The sequence below is a fragment of the Dermochelys coriacea genome, chromosome 5 (assembly GCF_009764565.3).
Source record: "Dermochelys coriacea isolate rDerCor1 chromosome 5, rDerCor1.pri.v4, whole genome shotgun sequence".
NCBI classification, from domain to species: Eukaryota; Metazoa; Chordata; order Testudines; family Dermochelyidae; genus Dermochelys; species Dermochelys coriacea.
In genome coordinates, this window is record NC_050072.1 from 111153788 (window position 1) to 111177239 (window position 23452).

The 23452-nt window shown below is 38.9% G+C and overlaps 1 protein-coding gene and 1 long non-coding RNA gene across 36 annotated transcripts in view; one reads left to right on the forward strand and one right to left on the reverse strand.

The window, feature by feature from the left end:
• The window catches only part of CCDC171 (coiled-coil domain containing 171), a 269930-nt gene that overhangs the window by 172638 nt on the left and 73840 nt on the right, over nucleotides 1-23452 (forward strand). For 2 of the 34 annotated variants that reach the window (XM_043514819.1, XM_043514820.1), the window contains one exon: nucleotides 2128-4924. The exons of 31 other annotated variants lie outside the window; for them this stretch is intronic. In XM_043514819.1, coding sequence (XP_043370754.1) covers nucleotides 2128-2151 — 24 coding nt within the window. In that variant the 3' untranslated portion in view covers nucleotides 2152-4924. Of the gene's footprint in view, nucleotides 1-2127; nucleotides 4925-5194; nucleotides 5453-23452 lie in introns of those variants that run through there. One more of the 34 variants, XR_006281478.1, reaches the window with a different exon arrangement.
• Nucleotides 4869-8024, reverse strand: LOC119855686. 2 transcript variants are annotated; one of them, XR_005293002.2, is made up of 4 exons: nucleotides 7768-8024; nucleotides 6654-6704; nucleotides 6400-6479; nucleotides 4869-4993 (listed from the first exon to the last, which is right to left on the reverse strand). It is a non-coding gene; the product is annotated as an uncharacterized LOC119855686 (long non-coding RNA). The 2 variants fall into 2 exon arrangements; XR_005293001.2 differs by having other exon boundaries at nucleotides 6585-6704.

Here is a 23452-nt window from a genome sequence, read left to right on the forward strand (position 1 = left end):
TAATCAGATACATTCAGGAACCACAGAATTAAAGTTGAACACTCATTCTAATATCTGTCCTCTTGCACACATGCATGATGATATGATGCATTTATTAATCATGCAAAATATACAATATAAAATATTTTTTGAATAATACAATGCAGTATGATACACTTTGAATTTAACTTTGTAAAAAATCCTAATTGATATGTATCTACTCATTGGAAGGAGGTGGGGAGAGGATAGAGCTGTAGAATAACCTCTCCCTAATTCAGTGGTGGTCATTCTTATTCACTCCTATGCTAAGAGTGAGATTCCACAGGTAATGTGTCCTAGAAGAGACAGCCACGTAAAAACAAAACAGCAAGGCTGTTGCCTTTCTAAAGTTCCTTCCTTATGCCTCTCTAATCTGGTAGCCTGGTGTGAGGCCACATGTCTTTTCCCTTTCCATCCTGTGGCCCTGGTAATGTTGCAGAAGCTCTTGCAAGACAGCCTGTCCCTTCGTCCTCTTTAGGGGATGAGGAAGAATAAGAATATAAGAAACTGTATTTCAGGACTTCACTGAATGCCAGGGAACTGGACTAGTGCACAACATGGCTGAGTTCCCTGAGTGGCTAACTTGTGGTGTGATTTCACACATGTACGTTGCTTCTGCCCTTGACAGCAGCAGTAGCATCTGGTTACTTTGCATATAGGTAAACAGCAGACGTGGTCTACAGTTTATCTAAGCATGAATTTCTGAGGATTTTCTTTGTTATTGTGTTTTTTGTTGTGCATTCTGAAACTACTTATAGCAGTACTTGTATAGAGCATATTATCAATTATATTCTCCAGATTTTTACTTTATTTAAGCATTTTCTTTTTTATGGTGTGTGCCTGTTTAGCTTAGTTTTAATTACATCACATGGAGTAAATGTATGCAAAATATGGATCTAAGGACCCTGTCCTACAGTCTTGAATTATGAAGTAGCTTTACTCATGCAAGTAGTCCTATATGGTATTAAAATCAATGGGATTATTTGCATGAGTTAAAATTTCATGATTGGTCCCTATCACTATTATAAATTTATTTTACATTGCATGATATTTACCTAATAATACAATCATGTAACTAAAGAGTGCATTATAGGCAAATGTTAAAAATGAGCATTAAGCCCCAACTCTAAATGCATTGATTTTCATGTGTTTAATTTCTTGCACAGAATTCTTTCATTTTCTTTTAAATTCAAAACAGGAAAAAAACCCAGAAATGGGTGACAGGTATAGCAGTAGCCACTGGAATCAGTGAATACTGACCCATGAAGTGATGGGGAACTAAAATTTTATAAATCTGATCTATATCAAGTGACTGGGATCCATAAATAATGTTCAGCTTCTAGACAGCACTGCAGTGTGTTGGCCCCTATATTACATGTTGTGAGAAGAAAACAAAATCTTTGCAATAAAGTAGCAAATGAGTACACCTGAATCCCTCACTCTGTAAGGGAACCTTACATAGTCATAGTGCTTCCAAATTTCCCTGAAAGCGAGTGGTACTGCAGAGAAATTGGAGAGGATGAAATCCTCCATGCTTGATCTATGTGGTGGACTCAGAGGCGTTAGAGATCTATAATGAAAGAACTGCAAATGCTAGACAGTCATTCAGAAATTTCAAGAATACTGTGCATATATGAATGTCACTTGGAAAAAGGTACATTTTCTTTACAAGAAATCAACTGCCAGGTGAGACACTCAAGCATTATGTTACATACCTACATAGTAAAGCTATTCAAGTTATTTGAATTTGAACAGTTAACTAGATTTCTAATTAGTTCATCAGTTATTTCTGGCATAACTGATAACCAAGTCAAAACCAGAAGAAATTTCTTGAAAGAAAATGGTCTGAGCTTGCAAAGAACAGTGGATATTTACAGGGCTAATGAAAATCTGTGTTTCCCAACTGAAAGTGTTGTGAGAACTGAAGCTCATCTAATCAAAAATGCATACCATGGCGTAAAGACAAAATCCATGGGTAAACAAACATCAGCAACCAAAGGGCCTGTCTTCCTCACCCCTAGACTACATGAAATGATTAGTGAATTGTAAAAATACATAGTAAATATGCAAGTTTAACAAGGGGCTCCTTACACTTGATGTGTTTTCTAGACTACCCAAAACAAGGGAAAATAAGGTGATACATTAAGAAGAATCTGCAGTAATTATGGCCACCCATTTCTCGAACAAAACTTGGCAAGCTGAAACAAGAATGACAATATGAACCCATCATTACAACAGCTTTGGAGAGGTATTCAAGATGCATAGTCAGTGGGAGAAGCCCAGTTACTTCAAAGAATACAACATTATTGGGGCTTTATAGTTAAAATTGCTGCATATGATGTGATTCACTACAAAGGTTGTTGTGTCACAATGTCACTCTGCCTAAGCTTGGAAATGCTAAGTATAATTCATAGTGCCCTTGTGGGTACAGAGATATGTGAGAGCAGAGCCAGAGGTGTCCTTTCTGGCCAGGCATGAATGCAGTCATGGAGGATAAGAAGAGATCCAAATGTGAATCCTGCAATGAATACAGGAAACAAGATGCAAAAGACCCATTGGAATAATCTGATAACCCTTGCCAAGACTTTATGAAGGTTTATTTGAATTAAACTTGAAAGCTAATCTTTTGCTAGGGTCTACTACTCTTTTAAAAAAAAAGCTGTTGCACTACACATCAAGTAGCAATGTAATAATCTATCATAAATCACAGTTTCTTGAGTTACACACATTGGCCCACAATGAAAAGTGACTCATTTCATCAGTTTTCTGATGGATCAGTTCAAGCATACCATATGCAGGTGTTAATATGCAGATTCAGTACTAAGAGCACGACCTTGATTTTAGAAAATCAAAACCATCAAAGGAATACATGTATAGCATTGTCTCAAACACATCTCACAATACTTCATTATGATTATGAGTTCAGAAACTCACATGCAGAAGGACAAAGCCAATATGAAACAAGCATCTTGAACCAAAATCAGTTAATCCAGACAGTTAGAAAAGAGCTGTATGCCAAAAAGGTAGAACAGGAGAAATACAACAAGAACGTCAAACATTTCCTCCCACTCGCAATGGGGATAAGCATTAGATCCCAAATAGAAAGTGCCTGGCAATTTACCAAATTAATAGCTCTGCCACACTGAAGTTATATGTCCTAGCCAACCTTAGAGATTGGTCCTACCAGAGGAATACAATATATTTAAACAAAACCAAGGAGGATTGTGGCTCCGTTTATTGAGAACATCCTGAATGCTAATGACACTGTTCCTCTGCAGACCAAGATAAAACGTGTTTACCCAGTCACTGACAACAAACATGGACTTAAGATCCACCTTAACTGCCGAAAACTCCACTGAAGATGAAACTAGTGGTATATAGCCATGTGGTTCAGAGAATGGTAGTTGCTGACAGATGGGCAATTAGAGACAGAATAATCCTCTCATCTGTCAGGGGATCTATGTTGACCTCCATCTTAGAAGTCAGCATGTGCATGTTTTTGTAATTGGTTCTATTAATTTGTGGCTGTTTTTATTTGGCATTATATTTTATTTGCATTTTGATTTTTTTTTAAAAAGAAGTGTGATTGGCCACTGAAGTCAGATACTGCTGTCTGTCATGTCATAGTGGCAGTAGCTTTTTGTAACCCTAACTCATGCTAAGTGATTAGGTCTAGGAAATACAGTTCAATCTCTTACGACTCCTATGTATAACCCTTTTATTACAAGGAGAGTAAAAATATTAGAAAGGGAAATGGAGAAAATGTAGCAGACGCATGAATGCTCCCTTATAGACATGTGTAGTCTGTGTCTACTGTGTGGTGTGACTAAGCTTGAATGATTGTGTGTGGTGTGCGTGCACAGGACAGTTGGAGTGTGGTTAACTAGGTGTATCATCTGTGTCTGAATTGGAGGCTCTGAATGTGCGGGCTTTATGTGGGTCTTGAATAAGTACGTGCATGTTTGAAACGATTTCACAGTGTGTGTGAAAAGATATGTAAAGATAAGACAGGTTTCTATGAGAGGATGAAATATATATTTCAATGTGTGTCTGAGTTTAAATATAGAGCTTGTGTGTGTACAGATGACTGGATTCTTCTTTGATTCATTATCGAACCATTCCCTATATGGTGTTGGGGGATACTGCTACCTTTCAAATTAGACATAAAACTGACCCTGACCAGCTCTGAGTATTAAAATCCCATTGCATTTTTCACAAACATGAGTGTTGTTAGCTTTGGTGCCATGAGTAAACTTAAATTTAGATATCTATATTCTGCATCATTAAGTTCCCCGATACGTTTGTTAAACTGTGTGTAGTGTTGGTATGTGCTGCTAAGTGTTCATTGTTCTATTTGAAAGGTTGTCACGGGTTTCATGTTCTGCATATGCGTTTAGGATGTGTGCTTACCCTTTTTTTCTTTAGCTTTCCCTCCAACCTCATACCGATTTGGATATTTAAATATACTATATGTAATTTATATACATTTTATAGTTTCCAAAGTACTATGAAGTTCTTTGGAATGAAAAGTGCTGTATAAACACAATGTTGTATTATAGTTATTAGTAGTAATATAGTTGAGTACTGACACCTATTCTCACTGATAGAGTATAGTCATTATAAATTTATAAGAAAATTTTGTCCTTCCATTTATTTTATGTAAATTATGCATCCATGTATGATGTAGTCATGGCTTATACTGTATAGTAGGCAGAAGTAAAACTCATTTTTTTAAATCAATTGGGCAAACAAGTGTAGTTTAAATGTTGTATTGGTTTTCACTTTCCTGCTTTTCCCCCCAATAGATTTAGATTCATTTCTGAATAAAATTAGAAGCTAAGAGATTTTACATAAAAATTAGGTTTATTGTATTCATCAAACAATAAAAACATTGTTTTCTTTCACACGTTTCTGTTTGGTTGCTGATGATGTTGTGGTCAGACATTTTTAGTTGCTGATGAAGTTTGTGGTCAAACTGAAACAAGCAAATGATTTCAAAGTAAACACTGAGTGTTCATCCTTCCAATCATCCTGCTGTGCCAAGTCATTGCAGTGTATATATAGTACTGAAAAATCACACCCTGGATGAGCTAAGGGTACAATAGTAGCTTGAGCTCTGAATCTCTTGGCCTTATAAATTTGTATGATTAAGTAATTTTTTTTTTTTGGTTCTTAGTAACATTTGAAGCACAGAGAAGGATGTTCTAGGTGATCTCATGTACACACATGCTCTCCTCTTTATTTTACTTGCTCCACCCTCAATCAGCATTGCAGTGACCAACCATTTTGTCAAGAATGCCTGAGTGCAGCTCCCTTGAGAATCTGTGACTGGATTGAACTGCTCCATTGGGAATATGTTTGTCCTTCAAACAACATGAAGCATTCCCTTCTGGAGTTCTGCATGTTGTCTCAATAGCATTCCCGCCCCAAAAATGTAAGATGAGCTCTCATCACCCACTTAGCAGCATTTAGTGCTTGTGCTGGACTGAGTGCTTTTTAATATAGCTTTTGAAGAGAATTATTATTATAATTCTTTATAATACTTTGCTCTTCCACCTTGAACTGAATTTGTTCATAACTAAGTAAATATGTTAATGTTCATTAAACTGGAATAACACTTCCTCAAGATGCTGAATTCCCCATGCGAACCAGACCTGTTGCAAACTTAAATTTACCAAAAATACACATTGGTGCAGGGCTACAGAAACAATATTGACCAGTTATATAAAAATCTGGATAAGCATCAAGATGACCTTTACTGGATTTTATCAGAATTACTTGCCTCGTTCTATTCCAAGCACCCAGCCTTGGCTCTAACCTCCCATATTATTTACCTTTTCTGGTTTGCTCCCACAGATTGCCATGTGCATTTAGTTCTGACCACTGGGGGAAGTTCAGAGCCTTTAATAGCTCTGAAAATCAGCCCCTGAGTATTTCTAATTGGGCACTCAGAAAAGGAAGCATCTAAGATGAGAAGATGAGTTTGAAAATTTTGGCTTAAATATCTTGTCCTAGGTTATATGGCAAGTCTATAGCAGTTCTGGAAATAGAGCCTGTGAGAATGCACATGTGTTTTGCACTGTCCAACCCTCTCCTAGAGGGTCCTGCTATATTGAGTCTGTTGCCCCTCTAAGGCAAGGGCATCAGCATACAACAGTCTTCTACCTTAAGTGAAGTTACCCAAACAATTCACAGCACTAGATTAGTTTTAATTAAAGAATAAAACAACCTTATTTAACTATAAAAAGAGAGATTTTAAGCAAGAACATTGAAGGCATTGAAGTCAGAAATTGTTAGAGATAGGTTATAAGATAAGAGAAATAAAGATTAAAAGTTTTCTAAATTTAACAAACTAGATTTGGTTCAAGGTGAAATTCTTACCACTTGCTTCCAGCAACAGGGCTGACCAAATTTCAGGTTAGGATCGGATCCCAAAGTCCCCGGGCTGTTTCTCTTGTCATCTTAGGTGGAAAAGAGAGATGGATAAGGAGAGATAACTGGGGGTATTTTTGCCCCTCACTTTCATAGTTCATTTACCCTTTGAAATGCATTTTTCTGAGGGTTACCCTTAGTTAAAGTTCATTTGCTATAAAGGCAGCTGGTGGTGAAAGAAGTTCTGTGTTATTTCTTCTCACATTTGTTTGCTGAAAGGCAGATTTTCCTTGTCTCCTGTCTTCCTTTTCTTGCTGTCGGATAATAATGTACATGTAAATTTACATGCTGTTTATAATTGACATTTAAATTGAGGAAAACGCACATTCTTCTGTTTGAGACCTGCTTGACCAGTTCTGCCTAATTGGGACTACATGGGTTTGAACATGTGCTACCAACATCATTTGAGAGGGAAGTCATAACTATACATACAATGTTGCTACATACATTCAACCATAATATTCTTGACCAGCACATTATTAGTTTTCAAATGATAACTTACAAGGCATATTTTATACAAAGATTACTACAATAATCTGTAGGGTATGAATACTCTTAAAATATAGTAATCCCTGCAAGTCCAGTTTTCAGAATGGAGAGAGGTAAATAGTGGTGTCCCCCAGGGATCAGTACTGGGACCAGTCCTATTCAACATATTCATAATGATCTGAAAAATGGGTAAGCAGTGAGGTGGCAAAATTTACAAATGACAATGATACAAAACTAGTTAAATCCCAAGAAGACTGCAAAGAGCTACAAAAGGATCTCACAAAACTGGGTGATTGGGTAATAAAATGGCAGATGAAATTCAGTGTTGATAAATGCAAAGTAATGCATTTTGGAAAACACAATCCCAACTATACATATAAAATGATGGGGTATAAATAAGCTGTTACCACTCAAGAAAGAGATCTTGGAGTCATTGTGGATAGTTCTCTGAAAACATTCACTCAATGTGCAGCAGCAGTCAAAAAAGCAAAGGGAATGTTGGGCATCTGTGGGGGGGGACTCATCCCTGCAGCGCCTCCTGCTGGTCATCCAGGGAATTAGCATTTCCAGCATCCTGAACACCCTCTGCAGGCCCGTGTCCCGCTTGCCGCTGGGCCCTGAGTCCCTTCCAGATCCCGGTTCCCCCTGGCAGTACCCCCACAGATCTGGATCTCCTCCCCCACTCCGGGATACCCCCACCCTCTATCCCCACCTTGCCTCAGTCTTTGGCTACTGCCAGTCACCATCTAGCCCCCGCTCCCTGGGGCAGACTGCAGTATAATTGCCACTCATTATCGGAAAGGAGCTGGACCTGCTGCTTCTGCCTACCCTTGGGCTGCCCTCTGCAACTCCAGTACCCTTTTCCTTGGCCTTCATCAAGGCTTGCAGCCTGAGGGTTTCTCAGGCCGGAGCTCCATAGCTCCTCTGGCCTTTCCCCAGCCCTGCTCCACTTTAGGTACCCTGCTTAGCACCCAGTGGTCAGGCCCCTCCCTCTCAACATCTAGAGAGAGACTGTCCTCCTGGCCCACTGCTCTCTTATAAAGGCCAGCTGGGCCCTGATTGGGGTGTGGCTGCAGCTGTGGCTGTTTCCCCAATCAGCCGAGCAGCAGCCCTCTGGCAGCCTCGGCCCTCTCCCAGGGCTGATTTCAAGCCCTTTAGGGTAGGAGTGGGTGACCACCCCACTACAGCATCATTAAGAAAGGGATAGATAATAAGACAGAAAATATCATATTGCCTTTATATAAATCCTTGGTACGCCCACAACTTGAATACTGCATGCAGATGTGGGCACCCCATCTCTAAAAAGATATATTGGAATTGGAAAAAGTTCAGAAAAGGGCAACAACATTGATTAGAGGTATGGAACAGCTTCTATCTAAGGAGAGATTAATAAGAGTGGGACTTTTGAGCTTGGAAAAGAGACGACTAAGGTGGGATATGATAGAGGTTTATAAAATCATGACTGGTGTGAAGAAAGTAAATAAGGAAGTGTTGTTTATTCATCCTCACAACACACAAACTAGGGGTCACCAAATGAAATTAATAGGCAGCAGGTTTAAAATAAACAAAGGAAGTGTTTTTTCACACAATGCATAGTCAACCTGTAGAACTCCTTGCCAGAGAATTTTGTGAAGGCCAAGACTCTAGCAGGGTTCAAAAAAGAACTGGATACGTTCATGGAGGATAGGTTCATCAATGGCTATTAGCCAGAATGGGCAGGGATGGTGTCCCTAGCCTCTGTTTGCCATAAGCTGGGCAATGGGATGGATCACTTGATGATTACCTGTTCTGTTCATTCCCTCTGGGGCACCTGGCATTGGCCACTGTCGGAAGACAGGATATTGGGCTAGATGGACCTTTGGTCTGACCCAGTATGCCTGTTCTTATGTTCTTAAATTGTTATAGCTGGTTGTGTAGTTACATACTTCTGAAATATTCATGTCATTGACCTGGGTAGAAAGTAAAGGTGGTACTTTGAATGTTCGTGTTTTCAACACATGGGTATGCATGTGCTGCATGCACCTGAGACTGGAGATTTCTAGCAAATAGTGTCCATTGATCTATACCTGCACATTTGCCTTGTGCTCTGAACTGAAGATGCAAGCGGTGGCACAGACCAATGCCTCTCCAATTCCTTCTTATTGATGTATGGCCTGAGTCGGAATCCTCTCTGTCCATAGCTACCTCCGTGTTTTTTCTTCAGAACCTGGACATATAATTGTTTATAGTGTAGTTTTTAGTGTAGTTAGTTAGAATTTTAGTGTCATAATATAATTTAGTATAGCTTAATTTCTCTCCATCTTGGGGAGCCTCTCCCCAAGGATTATACCCGGATTCCCAGTGTTTAAGAACTCTATCTCCTGCCTCCGCTTTTTCTCCATGAGCGAAGAAAATCAGTGCTACTTGGATTGCCTTGGAGAGGTTCACATATCCGCTAACTACAGCATCTGCCATTCCTTCCCTCCTTGAACTCATGAGGGACAAGAGCTCACACTGAAGAAATGTCTCATAGCCTTCTCAGATCCAGGCCAGGGAGACCCCCCTGTACAGCAGCCTCAGGCAATGAGCAGCACCCCTCCGAGAATGAGCTCAGGAGCTGAGGCCAGAGCTTCTAAGCCCAAGGAATCATTAACTAAGGCTTTTCATGAGAATAAGCATCACTCTCACAAATGCAAGGACAGATCTCTCCTTTCACATCTGCCTTTAAAAAAAGGGATCCCTCCCTGACTCCATCCAAGTCAGGTGAGTCCTGTTGCATGGATCCTAAGGATTTAGGTCTGCTACCGAACATGAGAGTAAGACACAAAGAAGAAAGGATCCACCAGTACCTATTAAGGTTCTGGTTCACAAGCCAAAGGATCGGCATCAATGGTTGCCATGTAAGAACTGCAGGCTAGTCTCTTCTACAATACGGAACCACCCCCAGAAAGATCCACCATGGCCATGGACGTGACAGATGCATGGGTCCAGACCACTGGAACACCTTGCACTCTGAGATTAACTGAAATCTGTACCACCTCCCCAGGGGATATCTTCAGCCATCCCTACCCTCAATCTCCTCTCCTTTCAGGACCAACCCTCCTGAGGGACATCTTGGCACTGGAGGAAGAAACCACCTTAAGGAGCTAGGGATGTCCTCTCCTGTTCATAATCCAGAGCATGTGTGGTCCCTATCTGTATTCCACTACCTGCCCTCCTCCATCTCTGCTTCAGCGCTTTCTGATTCGTTGTAAAAGGAGGAACTGGAGAGGCGTTGGTCTGCACTTCCCCTTATGCCCTCGGTTTGGAGCACAAGGAGGGCAGTTGCGGAGGTGAGGACCAATGGGCACTACTTGCTAGAAATCCCTGGTCTCAGATGCCTGGAGCACGTGTACTCACATGTGGAATACAGATAGGGACCATGAATCTTAAAGAACCTCCAGTTACATATAAGTAACCTCCATTTCTTTGGATGTTCATACTCATTTCAGGGATTTATTAAAAATCCTTTTTGGATTATGATTTATTTTATAAACTGGTAATATAAGATTCTTGCATATGGCATATGCTGAGCTACTTTCCAGCCTCTTGATTGGCACATCATCGGCAACAGATCTGAATGTTCTTTTAATTTTTAAGCGGTATTTTTGTGAGGGCAGCTGTAGAAGCTGTTGTTTGAGAGTTACCTTCCTTCCTGTGTTCTCCTGACTCCTTTCACCTGTTTGCTCACCCTTCCTGCCATTTTCTCTCCACTCCCCACACCCCAAATAAGTAAATACTGGAATACAGTTAAGAAAAGAACTGGCTCTTGCAAGCTGTATGTCCATCATCCTGCCAATCACTCTGCTTGTACAGCATACTCCCGCACCCGTAGCCCATTTTTTGGTCAGTTTAGCTTGTAAGCCCCTTTTGGGTAACACCAAGGGGCACCAATTCTGTTTAGGGTTTATTCATAGTCCATAAAACACGAAAGACACCCCCCCCCCCCAAAATTCCACACTTTTTCAGTCATGTATTTTTGGACGGTCAAGGAGATCAGAGTGGGCATGGAAGGGGTTGCTGCCTCTTTGGTTCATCAAGTCATCAGTTTCTGGAAAGAGAAACTATGCCTACCTTCATGCCTCCAGCTTCCATCCTGGACACACTACACAATCCATTGTCTACAGCCAAGCACTGAGGTACAACCACATTTGCTCCAACCCCTCAGACAGAGACCAACACCTACAAGATCTCCACCAAGCATTCTCAAAACTCTGATACCTACACAAGGAAATAAGGAAACAGATCAACAGAGCCAGACGTGTACCCAGAAGCCTCCTGCTGCTAGACAAGCCCAAGAAAGAAACCAACAGAACTCCACTGGCCATCACATACAGTCCTCAGCTAAAACCTCTCCAACACATCATCAGTGATCTACAACCCATCCTGGACAACGATCTCTCACTTTCACAGGGCTTGGGAGGCAGGCCGGTCCTCACCCACAGACAACCCACCAACCTGAAGCATATTCTCACCAGCAACTACACATCTCACCATAGTAACTCTAACTCAGGAACCAATCCATGCAACAAACCTCAATGCCAACTCTGCTCACATATCTACACCAGCAACACCATCACAGGACCTAACCAGATCAGCCACACCATCACTGGTTCATTCACCTGCACGTCCACCAATGTAATGTATGCCATCATGTGCCAGCAATGCCTCTCTGCTATGTACGTCGGCAAAACTGGACAGTCCCTACATAAAAGGATAAATGGACACAAATCAGATATTGGGAATGGCAATATACAAAAACCTGTCGGAGAACACTTCAGCCTCCCTGGACACACGATAGCAGCTTTAAAGGTAGCCATCCTGCAGCAAAAAAACTTTCAGGACCAGACTTCAAAGAGAAACTGCTGAGCTTCATTTCATTTGCAAATTTGACACCATCAGCTCAGGATTAAACAAAGACTATGAATGGCTAGCCAACTACAAAAGCAGTTTCTCCTCCCTTGGTGTTCACACCTCAACTGCTAGAAGAGGGCCTCATCCTCCCTGATTGAACTAACCTAATTATCCCTAGCCTGATTCTTGCTTGCATATTTATACCTGTCTCTGGAAATTTCCACTACATGCATCCAATGAAATGGGTATTCACCCACAAACGCTTATGCTCCAATACGTCTGTTAGTCTGTAAGGTGCCACAGGACTCTTTGCCGCTTGAAAAGAGAATATCAGTCACAATAGGGAATTACATTCTGTCCTTGTATTGTGCAAAGAAGGGAGAGGGGATTGAACCCTGTCCTCTTTTTTTTGTTTTGTTTTGTTTTTGTTTTTAGTTTGTGATTTCTTGTGGTGACTTTCAGATTTCATTAGTTTGGCTCCTGCTTGCAATTCTGCTTTCTTCTTGTAGTTTTCAGCTTGTCGCCAACCAGGATATATGCTCAGGAGCCAGCAGGAATTATCAGTGTTATTTAATAGTAATTATTCTTTTGGTAAGACGAGACGTGTAGTGTTAGATTGAGCTTTTCGTATATGCCATTGCTACAAGAGAAAAATGTCTGGTGGTAGGAAAATATCCAAACAGTGTAAGAGGATTTCTTGGCATTTCCTGTGTTAATAGTCTCCTTTTTCAGTTGGAGAAATCCTTTCCCTCTAAGGGCTGTTCTACATTACCGCTTAAGTCGATGCAACTTACGTCACTCCATGATGTGATAAAGACACATATCAGCCTCAGAATTATCCACGCTGATGCTATGTCGGTGTGAGACGCTTTCCTGCCAACATAGCTTCTGCCTCTCACAGAGATGAAGTAATTACACTGATGGGAAAGCGCTCCCCCGTCTGCATAGCTTGTCTTTACCAGATGTGCTACAGCAACGCAGCTGTACCAAGGTAGCCCTTGAGTGTAGACTTGCCATAACTGGTAGTATCTTTTGGAAAGAAGTTTTATTGATTCTTTCTCCCTCCTTAGCTTGAATGTGCTGTGATCTTTTTCCTATTGTTTGATATTGCTGTATGCAGCCTATAATACCATTTTGTGGATGAGCCTATTCAGGAGATTAGATATTTATGCTATTGAGGGCCATATGAGTACCTAAATAAATGGATAGACTCGTGAATAACACAGTATAAAGTGAAAGGTCAGAGAAGTTGAAGCTCTGGTGTCTGCTTTGTGGTGCTGGTTGTTTTAATTTCAAAACAAAGCAAAAAAAGTAGAATGTTGAGTGAGTGAATCTGTTGAATAGCAGAGAAAAACTGTACTGGGCTTTATCATACTGTGGTTGAAGTCTGAGAGTATTCCCAGTGACTTCATTGGGAGCAGGAGCAAGTCCTATTCAATTTTTAGCCACGTGATTAGTAGTCAACTTAAAAAGTCCTATCCAAATCTTGAATCTTTTGTTTTTCATTTAGGAGCCTACTATTTCATCATTATAAACCAACCTGATTTATCTTTGCTTATCCTTATTGATAATGTGAAAGTAATGAGAATTTAAGAAGTTTTACACTATATTATTGCTAAGATTTTGTAACAGAACTGATGGGATTTTTGGTCAAAGGCAGCATTTGATGGGCTGTTTAGGTAAAGGCCTGGAAAAGGAAGGGTTATCTACAACTTGAGCGAGTTTATTATGGCTTAGTGATTTGCTGATTGATTTCGTTTGCTGTCAGTTAAGGCTCTCTTAATGTCAGTTTTCTTTTCATAATGCCGTGAAATAAAGACTGATGAAGTTTCTCAGATTGATGCCGCTTACATAAACTGACCCCAATTTGCCCTGTTCTACATGACAATTTAAGTGACAGCAGTTAGAGGAAATATAGCAATGAATATGCAACTTAAGGATTAAGGAAAACTCAAGTAAGCCTTTCAGAATGTAAAACTAGGTGTAAAAATGAAGCTGTTCTGTTAATTCCACAGTTGTCTTGTGTTTAAGAAATAGGCTGATATTGTGTCCCAAGTGGTGTACTGATGAAGTGAAATTGAAAAAGAAAAGTTTAGGACTGATTAAAAATTAAATGACATATTTTTGAGTTATACTAAATCTTCTCTTATCTTTATCCTATTTGAGAGAGTAGTTCTGAAGTGTAAATATGTGAATTTCAGATGCATGAAGTCTTATAATTTGAAATGCATCTGTTCTCGTTTGTACTCCCATATTGCATGTGTAAGTTAAACTGTTGTCTTGGTTATTGGGTGTGACATACCGGGGTAAAGTCCAGACCAATGGGGGGCTGTCACCTTTGCCCTGTAACCTGGGATGCTCTGTAATGCCTTGCTGTTGTAACCTCCAACCTGGACTGCTCATAACCAGCCGCCAGCATTCAGGTCACTTCTGGATGTGTTTGTGTTTAACTGCAGCCTGCAGGCTTTCACGAGCCTTGGTTATACTGCAGGGTGATCCCAACACACTCCAGATTTCCCCCCAGAAATGTTTGTCTTATATTACCCAGCCATCTCCTGGACTGTACAAACATATTAAGATCATTATTCCTTTAAGTGAATAATATACACTAGCTTGTTATCCTAAATAGAGTTATCCAGCTAATTTAACTTAAACACACTGGGTTAGATAAAGCAATAAAACAAGTTTATTAACCACAGAGAGATTTTAAGCAAGTACAAATAATAAGGCATAAAAGTCAGAGATGGTTACAAGAAAAATAAATATAAAATGCTTACTGGTACCTAACTTAACAAACTATATTAGAATCAAGCAAAGTTTCACATCACATGCTTCTAGCAGCATTACTAACCAAACTCTTCAGTTCAGGACCTCCTCTGGTCCACCAGAGTCCAACAGCTGTTTCCTTTGTCTTCTCAGGTGCAGCAAGTGAGGTCAGTGAGGGGACAGAGAGGGGTGTCTTGGGGTGTTTTCCCCTCCTTTTTATTGTTTCAGTTCCTAATTGAAAAGCATTTCCAGCTAAGACCCAAGAGACATAGGGTCTGGTGAACGAAGGAGACCTTATGTTGTTTCTTTGCTAAGATGCTGATCTCTTTGTCTGTACCTCCCTTTCTTGCCAAAGAATGTCCACTTGATGACTCTGTTTACTGCTAAAATGTAAATTAAGGCACACGTATTACTTTGTTTGGACAGACCTGAGCAGGGCTGTGGGTTTGGAACACATGTTGTTAACATCATACAGCGGAGTCTTATAACTTCACATATAATGTTGCTACCTATATTTCACCATAAGAATACTGACCTGCAAGTTATAAGTTTTTAAATAATATCTTGCAAGGCATACCTTGTACAAAGATTATTACAATAGTGTATAGGGTGTGAACACAGGATTGCATGTGTATGTTTAACCTATTATCTTGGTTATTGGGTTACCAAGTTGATTGATGGATAGTGGATCATGCTGCTAAAGAGTTACAATAGTCAAGTCCAAACACTGTTTACTGGGTTGAAAACAGCATCCGTTTTTAGGGTTCAAAATTTCCATTGCTTTTCAGGGCAAGTATATTTGGAGTAGGGCACTTACTTTTGAAAAGTATGGGTGTGGTACCTGAGTTTGTGATATTGATAGAGAAAGACAAGGATGAAAGTCAAAGGAGAAACCACCAAGATTGGAAAGGAGGTGGGAAGGGAGAGAGAAGAAACATCTAACAGATGGGTGGATCAATGGAATAATTTTGTGAGTCTGAATGATTAGCGATGCGTATCAAATATCAAGTTGGTCTGTGGATGGGTGGGACTTTCATAGGTTCAGATAAACTTTCAATCCAAACATCCCTCCTTTTTTGCCCTGGGAAACTGACAAACCCCGTCTCAAAGTAGAAAAATGTTTAAGAACATTTTTCAAAAACTCTCTCAAGAGATAGGTGACCTGTCCACACTAGCTAGATGCTGCCAGAACAAAAACATTGACTAGAACCCTTTTTAAACTGGTTGTCTAAAACAGTTTCAGAATAAAGTCAGTTTCCCAGTGAGAAATTTTTCTGCTTGAGACATATAACAATTGTGTTAGACAATGCAACAGAATGAAAACTGTTTATACAATTCCATTTAAAAATACATTGAATAAATAAACGTTGCATGATTAAGTATTCAAAATACTTAATTCTGGCCCATTCATTGTGTGTGTATGCTTTATGGTAGGCTCTTTAACTATGAGGTCACATTCTGTAATCTCAAATAAATACAGTATCATATTTTTTCCTACATTAGATACACATGTAATACCTTGTACCTTTTTTCTTTCTTTTCTGTTTACACAAACTGCTTTGTCAAAATAATCCTGATTAATCTTGAATTGGAGTTTTATGTAAGATCTCTGTGGTATTTATGTAAATAATTTTGTCAGCCTCCTTATTCTTGTAATTTTTTTCAGCCATCAGCAGTTTTTCTTTGGCATTGCAGACTGAGTTGGATCAGGCTCTAAACTACTAAGCTAATGTACCTGTGCGCACATGCATACTGCTGTATTTCTTAGGTGTACATCACTTAACCATGAAGCTACCTTAATGGCAAAGTAACATATTCCCAGTACCTTGAGGTTCTTATGAAGTCTGCTCCTTCCCCCACAATATCTTGGAAATCTAATATTAATTTCCCCATTTTGCTCCCCTCTGATCATTCCAAAACATAGTCTCTAAAATTACCTTCCTTGGCAGTTCATCAGGCAATATCCTTCCCTCTTCAAGTCACTTCATTAGCTTTCCCTTCCTCACCATATCAAGTTTAATCATCTCATCTGCCCCTTAAAAGCCCAGCCTAAATCTCAGATGTAGTTTCTTATTTTGTTCCCTCAGTGGTGGTAGTCTTGGTGTCTGTCATTTTCTCCTCCATTTCCATCTTCATGCCCTCTTCATGATGCCCTCCGATTCACGGAATGACTTTCCAGTACTAGTGCCCCTCTTTTGCTGACACACAAGCCCTCCAAAGACTCCCTTTCTCCACGAGACCCACAAATACTAACCCACAATAAAATGATCAATATTGCTTAAGAGGAAAAGAGAAAGAAAATGGGAGAGAAGAGGAAGGGAATAGTTTCAGCATCTTCCTCTGTGTCTGTTGCTTAAACTGTAAGCTATCTCGGGCAATGACTGCCTTTATTTTTCATCTTGTACACTACCAAGCCTGTCAGCATGTAATAAATAATGAAAATAATATTCCATCCGCATCAGCAAGATCCTCCTCCTTAAATGGTAGCTTGGTTCAATAGTTAGAAGAAAGTTCTGAGTCCCCAGAGCCTTAGGTAGCCACTTTATTATGAAACTCTCAGTACCTGAGCTTATCAACAAACTCCCCACCTAATGGTCTTAATTTATAGATTATTTTCTATAGAATCAATGTTATATTCTTTATAATAATTTCCATGACTATTGTTTTATGCCCGTTTGCTGTGGTTTCCAGAAGAAGCACTTTCCCTTCAGTCTCTGTCAATTTCAATGCTCTCTTTTCAGTTTTCTTGTAGGATGTCATGTCATTACCTCTGACAGAGAATCTAGCCTTTTATTTCAAGCTTCCTTCCCTTGGGCTATCCTCTGAGACCTTTGGGGGGAACATAATTGTTATCGGAACCAAGGGGATGGAGTTAGGCCCCAAGTGTGGTCCTGAGTCAGGTTTGGTTGAAAAAAGTTGTAACAGGACTGGTTTGATTTTTGGCACATTTAAATTGTACGTGCCACGGTTTATAGATTCATAGATACTAAGGTCAGAAGGGACCATTCTGATCATCTAGTCCGACCTCCTGCACAGCGCAGGCCACAGAATCTCACCCACCACTCCTATGAAAAACCTCACCCATGTCTGAGCTATTGAAGTCCTTAAATCATGGTTCAAAGACTTCAAGGAGCAGAGAAGCCTCCCTCAAGTCAACCATGCCCCATGTTACAGAGGAAGGCGAAAAACCTCCAGGGCCTCTCCAATCTGCCCTGGAGGAAAATTCCTTCACGACCCCAAATATGGCAATCAGCTAAACCCTGAGCATATGGGCAAGATTCACCAGCCAGATACCCAGGAAAGAATTTTCTATAGTAACTCAGATCTCATCCATCTAATATCCCATCTCAGGGGATTTGGCCTATTTACCCTGAATATTTAAAGATCAATTACTTAGCAAAATCCCATTATCCCATCATACCATCTCCTCCATAAACTTATCGAGTAGAATCTTAAAACCAGATAGATCTTTTGCCCCCACTGCTTCCCTTGGAAGGTTATTCCAAAACTTCACTCCTCTGATGGTTAAAAACCTTTGTCTGATTTCAAGTCTAAACTTCCTGGTGGCCAGTTTATACCCATTTGTTCTTGTGTCCACATTGGTGCTGAGCTTAAATAATTCCACTCCCTCTCCTGTATTTATCCCTCTGATATATTTATAGATTTATATATTTATATTTATAGAGAGCAATCATATCTCCCTTACGGTTGAATGGAGTCCAACAAAAAGTTTACTGTTGAAACAAGATACCAGGAGAACAGATCATTAAAAAAGTGCCAAACAGCTGCAAAAGTGCAATTTTGCTGAATGTTGTCTCCCATGTGGCCTTTTCTGATGCCTGAGAGGCTGCTATATTTACATCCTCTACTGATGTTGCCACTAGACATTTTGGGCGATGGGACAAGGCAGTCAGAGTGAATTTTCAAATGCTAAAATGAAGGGGGAAATTAATCCCTCTACCCACAAAAACAGCCTCCACAGACTTCTAATAAATATCATAAAATCACTCGGGGTTGGCCTTCTCAAAGCCAAAATTAATTGGTATATGTTTGTTTTTTGTGAACCTGTTAAACTAATCTTATTTGTGTAATGTTAGGGCCAGACATAAACTAGGGTTGCAGTAATAAAAGGCATACTGTACATTATCTATTAAACACAGAGAACTCCAATCTTTTGAGTTTTATTTCCACACTGATTGCTTTTGCCCATATCACACGTCAGCCAACCTTCATACTATACATAAAATTCTTAGTCTCTTCAGCTTTTTATCTAAGTGCTTTGTTATATTAAAGTTAGACTCTCATTCTTCTGCAGTCCATTTATTATCTTTCGCTTTTCTTTTTATCTCTTTGTATATATTGCCCTTAGGTACATTTTACTGCCTACTAATATTCTTTTTAGTTCAGGATTTCCTGAAGGGGGAAACCTAACAGGCAAATGTAAATTTCAATTTTTCTTCTTTTTCATACTTTAAAAATAAAAGTGTAATATGTGAAGTAGTTGGTTCTTGATTTTTCTGACTGCTGTATCATACACGACACATTTGAGGCTTATGTTGTCTGTCTGGTCTGTTTATTACACGTTTTTTGATTTGCATTAGCTCATAATAGGTTGCCTGTGGTTATTTATTTCCTTCCCTTTCCTTTCTTCTAAATAGGAGCTAAAATTATCTCTAGGTGTGTAATTGCTGTACACTCAGATTCTCAGCTGGTGTAAATGAAATGAAAGTCAGTAGCACTACGTTGATTTACAAGCTGAGGATCTGGTCCTTAATGCAATTTGTTTTACATTTGGTATTTATTAGCAGCTTTGGAAACAATGTAAAGCTATGAAGGCATTAGATAATATTTTAATCTTTTGTTATATGCAAATCAAAACACAAAGTGAAATTGCAGAAAAAAATTAAAGTTCTTATTGGATTGTATTTACTCTCACTACGTTACATGAATCTAATTATCGGAAAAGGGGTATCCCACTGACAGAGTATTTCCACATGGAATACATAACTGATTTTCCTTTCCTCATGAAGTATAATAAACACATTAATACATTGACAAGAAATCGTTTAATAATTTGTGCACTCTGAATGTTTCCTAAAATATTTTTCCACCAAAGTTTTTAACTTGGTAATACTTTGAGTGACCTTTGATCTAGTTAATTAAATTTAAAGGATATGCTTTAGTCCTCATTTTGTACTTTAATCTTCATGTTTCTTGAACACAGTTGCATAATTTATCAGTGCCAGCTATCAGAATGCCATATTTTACTATACTTTATAAAAAAAAACTCCAAAGATTAAAGTCTTCTAGCTGACAAATTTTTAAGCTATAGTATAATGAAAAAGATATTTATAAGCATAATGTTACACTGCACATCTTAGAATTGCTGTTTCTGAATAACACTGAGCACATAGAGATGATCAGTCAGTCATATCACTGAAGGGAGGGAATATTTGTATTTTTTATTATTATTATTATTTATTATTGCATGTGCTGTAGAAAGGGGCCTCCTGTGAAAACTCTTGTTCTATTCTAAGGTTGATTGGAGGGGGACAATATGATAATTTTAAAATTACACTTTTGCTCCATAGTTCATTGTGTTATTAAAAAAATCATATAAGCCTTGAAGTCATTTGCCTCACTGGAAATTTGTCAGAGTAAGATGCTCAACTTCATAAGCTAAGCTTCCCTTATTTGAATCATTGGTGGGGGAGGGAGAAATCTTTCCCATTTGTTCATTTTAAAGTTTTGTCAAACAGGGCCCAAACCAGAACTATTTGTGAGAAATTCTGTAGTACAAATAGGCCATCCTCAAACTTAGTACTTTTTGAGCAGGGTTCAGTTTACTTATTACGTTAAATAGATTTTTCTTGTTCTTGTTTTTCCAGAGTTTTGTAATGCTTTTAACTAATCCTTACCTTTATCTGTTTTAATTTAAAACAGATAGTGTCACCTTTCAATGCCCATTTTATCCTTCCACTTTTTAAATGTTGGTTAAGTACTATCTTATCTATCTACCCACTCACAGTATCTCCATCGTCATAGTAACTGAGTGCATCACAGACATTAATACATTCATTCTCACAATGTCCCCTTTTACTGATTGGGAATAGAGGCAAAAATAAATTAAGATTAACATATTCAAAAGTACCTAAATCCCATTTTCAAAAGTAATTTAGGGCCAGGTGTTTATAAGTATTTAGGCATCTAGAGATGCAGATAGACACCTCGGCACCTAACTTTTCAAAATACCTCGGCACCTAACTCCCTTTGCAATCAATGGGAGTTAGGCACCCAGACACTTTTGAAAATCCCACTAGCCATCCACCAGCATCTTTAAGCACCTAAAGACATTTAAAAATCTGGCCTTTAGGCTCTTAAATTTAATTGAAAGTCACATCTTAAAATGGGATTTAAATACTTCTTAACATACCCCAGTCCAGCACCTTAATTGCAAGACCTTCCTTTCTCCATGCTACTCTCTTCAGTATCCTTTTTGTGTCATTAGTTTCAGCCAGTTCAGCATTTTCATGAAGCTGACAGTGTCTTGAGCAGTAGTGTTGGAACATGGGTATGTTCTCACAGTGATAACTCCTTTTGACATTATAATATGCTTCTGCCATGTCAATAGCACTATAAGATATATGATTTTAAACAAATAACATCTCTTATGAAATGAAGGCATAGGACGGGGACTCTGACTACTTACTCTGAATTAACTAAAAAAAGGAATTCATTACCATTTCTGCTCTAAAATTGGCAGCACTATGCAAGTTTCACCCTTTATTATCTCGCATCCTATATTCCATACTTCAGCTGACTTTTTTAATGTTTAAAATTAACATTCTTCAGCCCTCAGAATTGCTGTGGCCTGATTAGCTAAGTCTGCTGCCCCACTGACATTCCCACAATATTCGTCAGTCTGAAAGGGGTTTTAGCTTTTAAAGTGAATGTGTGAAAATATATGTCTGGGTTGCAAAAATTGCTTCCTATAATGTTCAGGGATCACTGTGACTGACTTTTCTGAATGAAAATCAATGTCTAATATGTATTTTAAAAATCATTCTTACTTGTAATGAAAGATGATTTGTTACTTGTTTCAGATGTTCTATTCCCAGTTTGCATGTCACACTATTACCCGTGTATTCAAAAAAACAGAAGGGCTCACTAAAATGTGGTTCTTACAGACATGTCTAAATGTCAAATTTAGTGCTATAAAAATATATCCGGAAGGTTACAAAAGTATCTGTACTTGTCATTGTTGTATATGTGTTTTTAAAATCTGGCATGCTGGTGGAAGCAGCCGGGGGGGGGGGCTGTTAAGTTCTGTTTCTGGAAGATACCTGATCTCCAATTCTATTAACAAACACAGTTGATCAGTGAATAAACTTTATTTCTAGAGCGATTCAGATGTTATATCTGTAATATACAAATCAGGATTAAAACAAAAAATGTTAAATTCCAATAGAAACCAGTGAAATCACTGTTTGACAAAACTTTAAAATGAGCAAATAGGAAAGATTTCTCCCTCCCCCACCGATGATTCAAATAAGGGAAGCTTAGGTAGTGTAGGAAGCGATGCTGATGACTCTCCATGTGATTTTCTTCGTCTTGACTCAACAATAAATCAGTGTCTTGACTTGATGCTAAGCACATTTTACTGCTGGGGGTGCTGTCTTCCAAATTAGATTTACAACTGAAGTTCTGGATATTCGTTATTGAGGATCTCCTGGTGCCTTTTGGAGGCATAGACACCCCATGTCCTGGCTGATTTCAAATCTAGGTTGGCCTGTCAAAATTCCTCTGGGAGTTTAAACCTCCTTAAGGTTGCAAAAATGTTTCTATTACAGCTACTTGTTTTGTTAATAACTTTGTGAAACTTCTGCCTTTCAATCTGGATGTTATTTTTTCCCCCTGAAAATTTGAGCATAAGAAGAGTTGGGAGGAAAACACATTATCTCTATGATTTCAAAAACAAATAAGTCTTTCCAACCTTTTAAAACTATTCTGAAAATGAAACAGCTGGGGTTAGAAAGTTCATGGTTGATAGGGAAGTGGTGAAATGGGGTGCACAACACTCTTTTCAGTAGGAGCTTCAGTAACACCTTGATTTTTCAACTTCCTATACATGGGCAGAGCCCTGTTCTCACTACTGGGACTGCATTGGCACAAAGGTGCACCTGCACATGCAAGCTAGCAAGATCAGGGCCTCAGAGTGGGCAGCCAAGAAAAGTCAGGCTCCACATTTTAATTTAAGCTGTGACCTTAAATATGTACTATAGGTTTGCATGCTTGCAAGTCACATATTGGTAATAGCCCTAAATAGTTACAGAAATCTAGTTTTATTTCAAAGAAAAGTCAGCAAATGCCATAATTCAAATTGCACCTGCAGCCTAAATTCTGTTCCCCTCTGTGTAGTCATCTGTAAGTTACACAACAGCATACAATTTCTCAAATAATAGAATGGGGCAAGATTTTTTCCCTACATCTTGAGATACGCATGTTTAGCATCTTGAAATATATTTTCAATTTGGTATACTTAACTTTATTGTCATTATTGTAAAAGTTGAGAATACAATATAATGAAGGACTCTATCTTAATACTTATATAGAAGGGGTCAGAGTTAAGGTGGCCATGTAACCTGAGCTTTGATATTTCCTGATTTGAGTGCTCAATCACAGGTCCTGATGCATCAAGGTGCTTCAGCACATGTCTAACTTTAAGCTCATGAGCAATCTCACTGAGGTGAAGCATCATACCGTTTTGTATGGAACATGCTATTCTTTGTTTTGTTCTAAACCCTTTTGAAATATTTTTGTAAATGGCTGTCACATTCTACTCAAGACGCAGATGCATTTGGTAGGTCTCAACAAA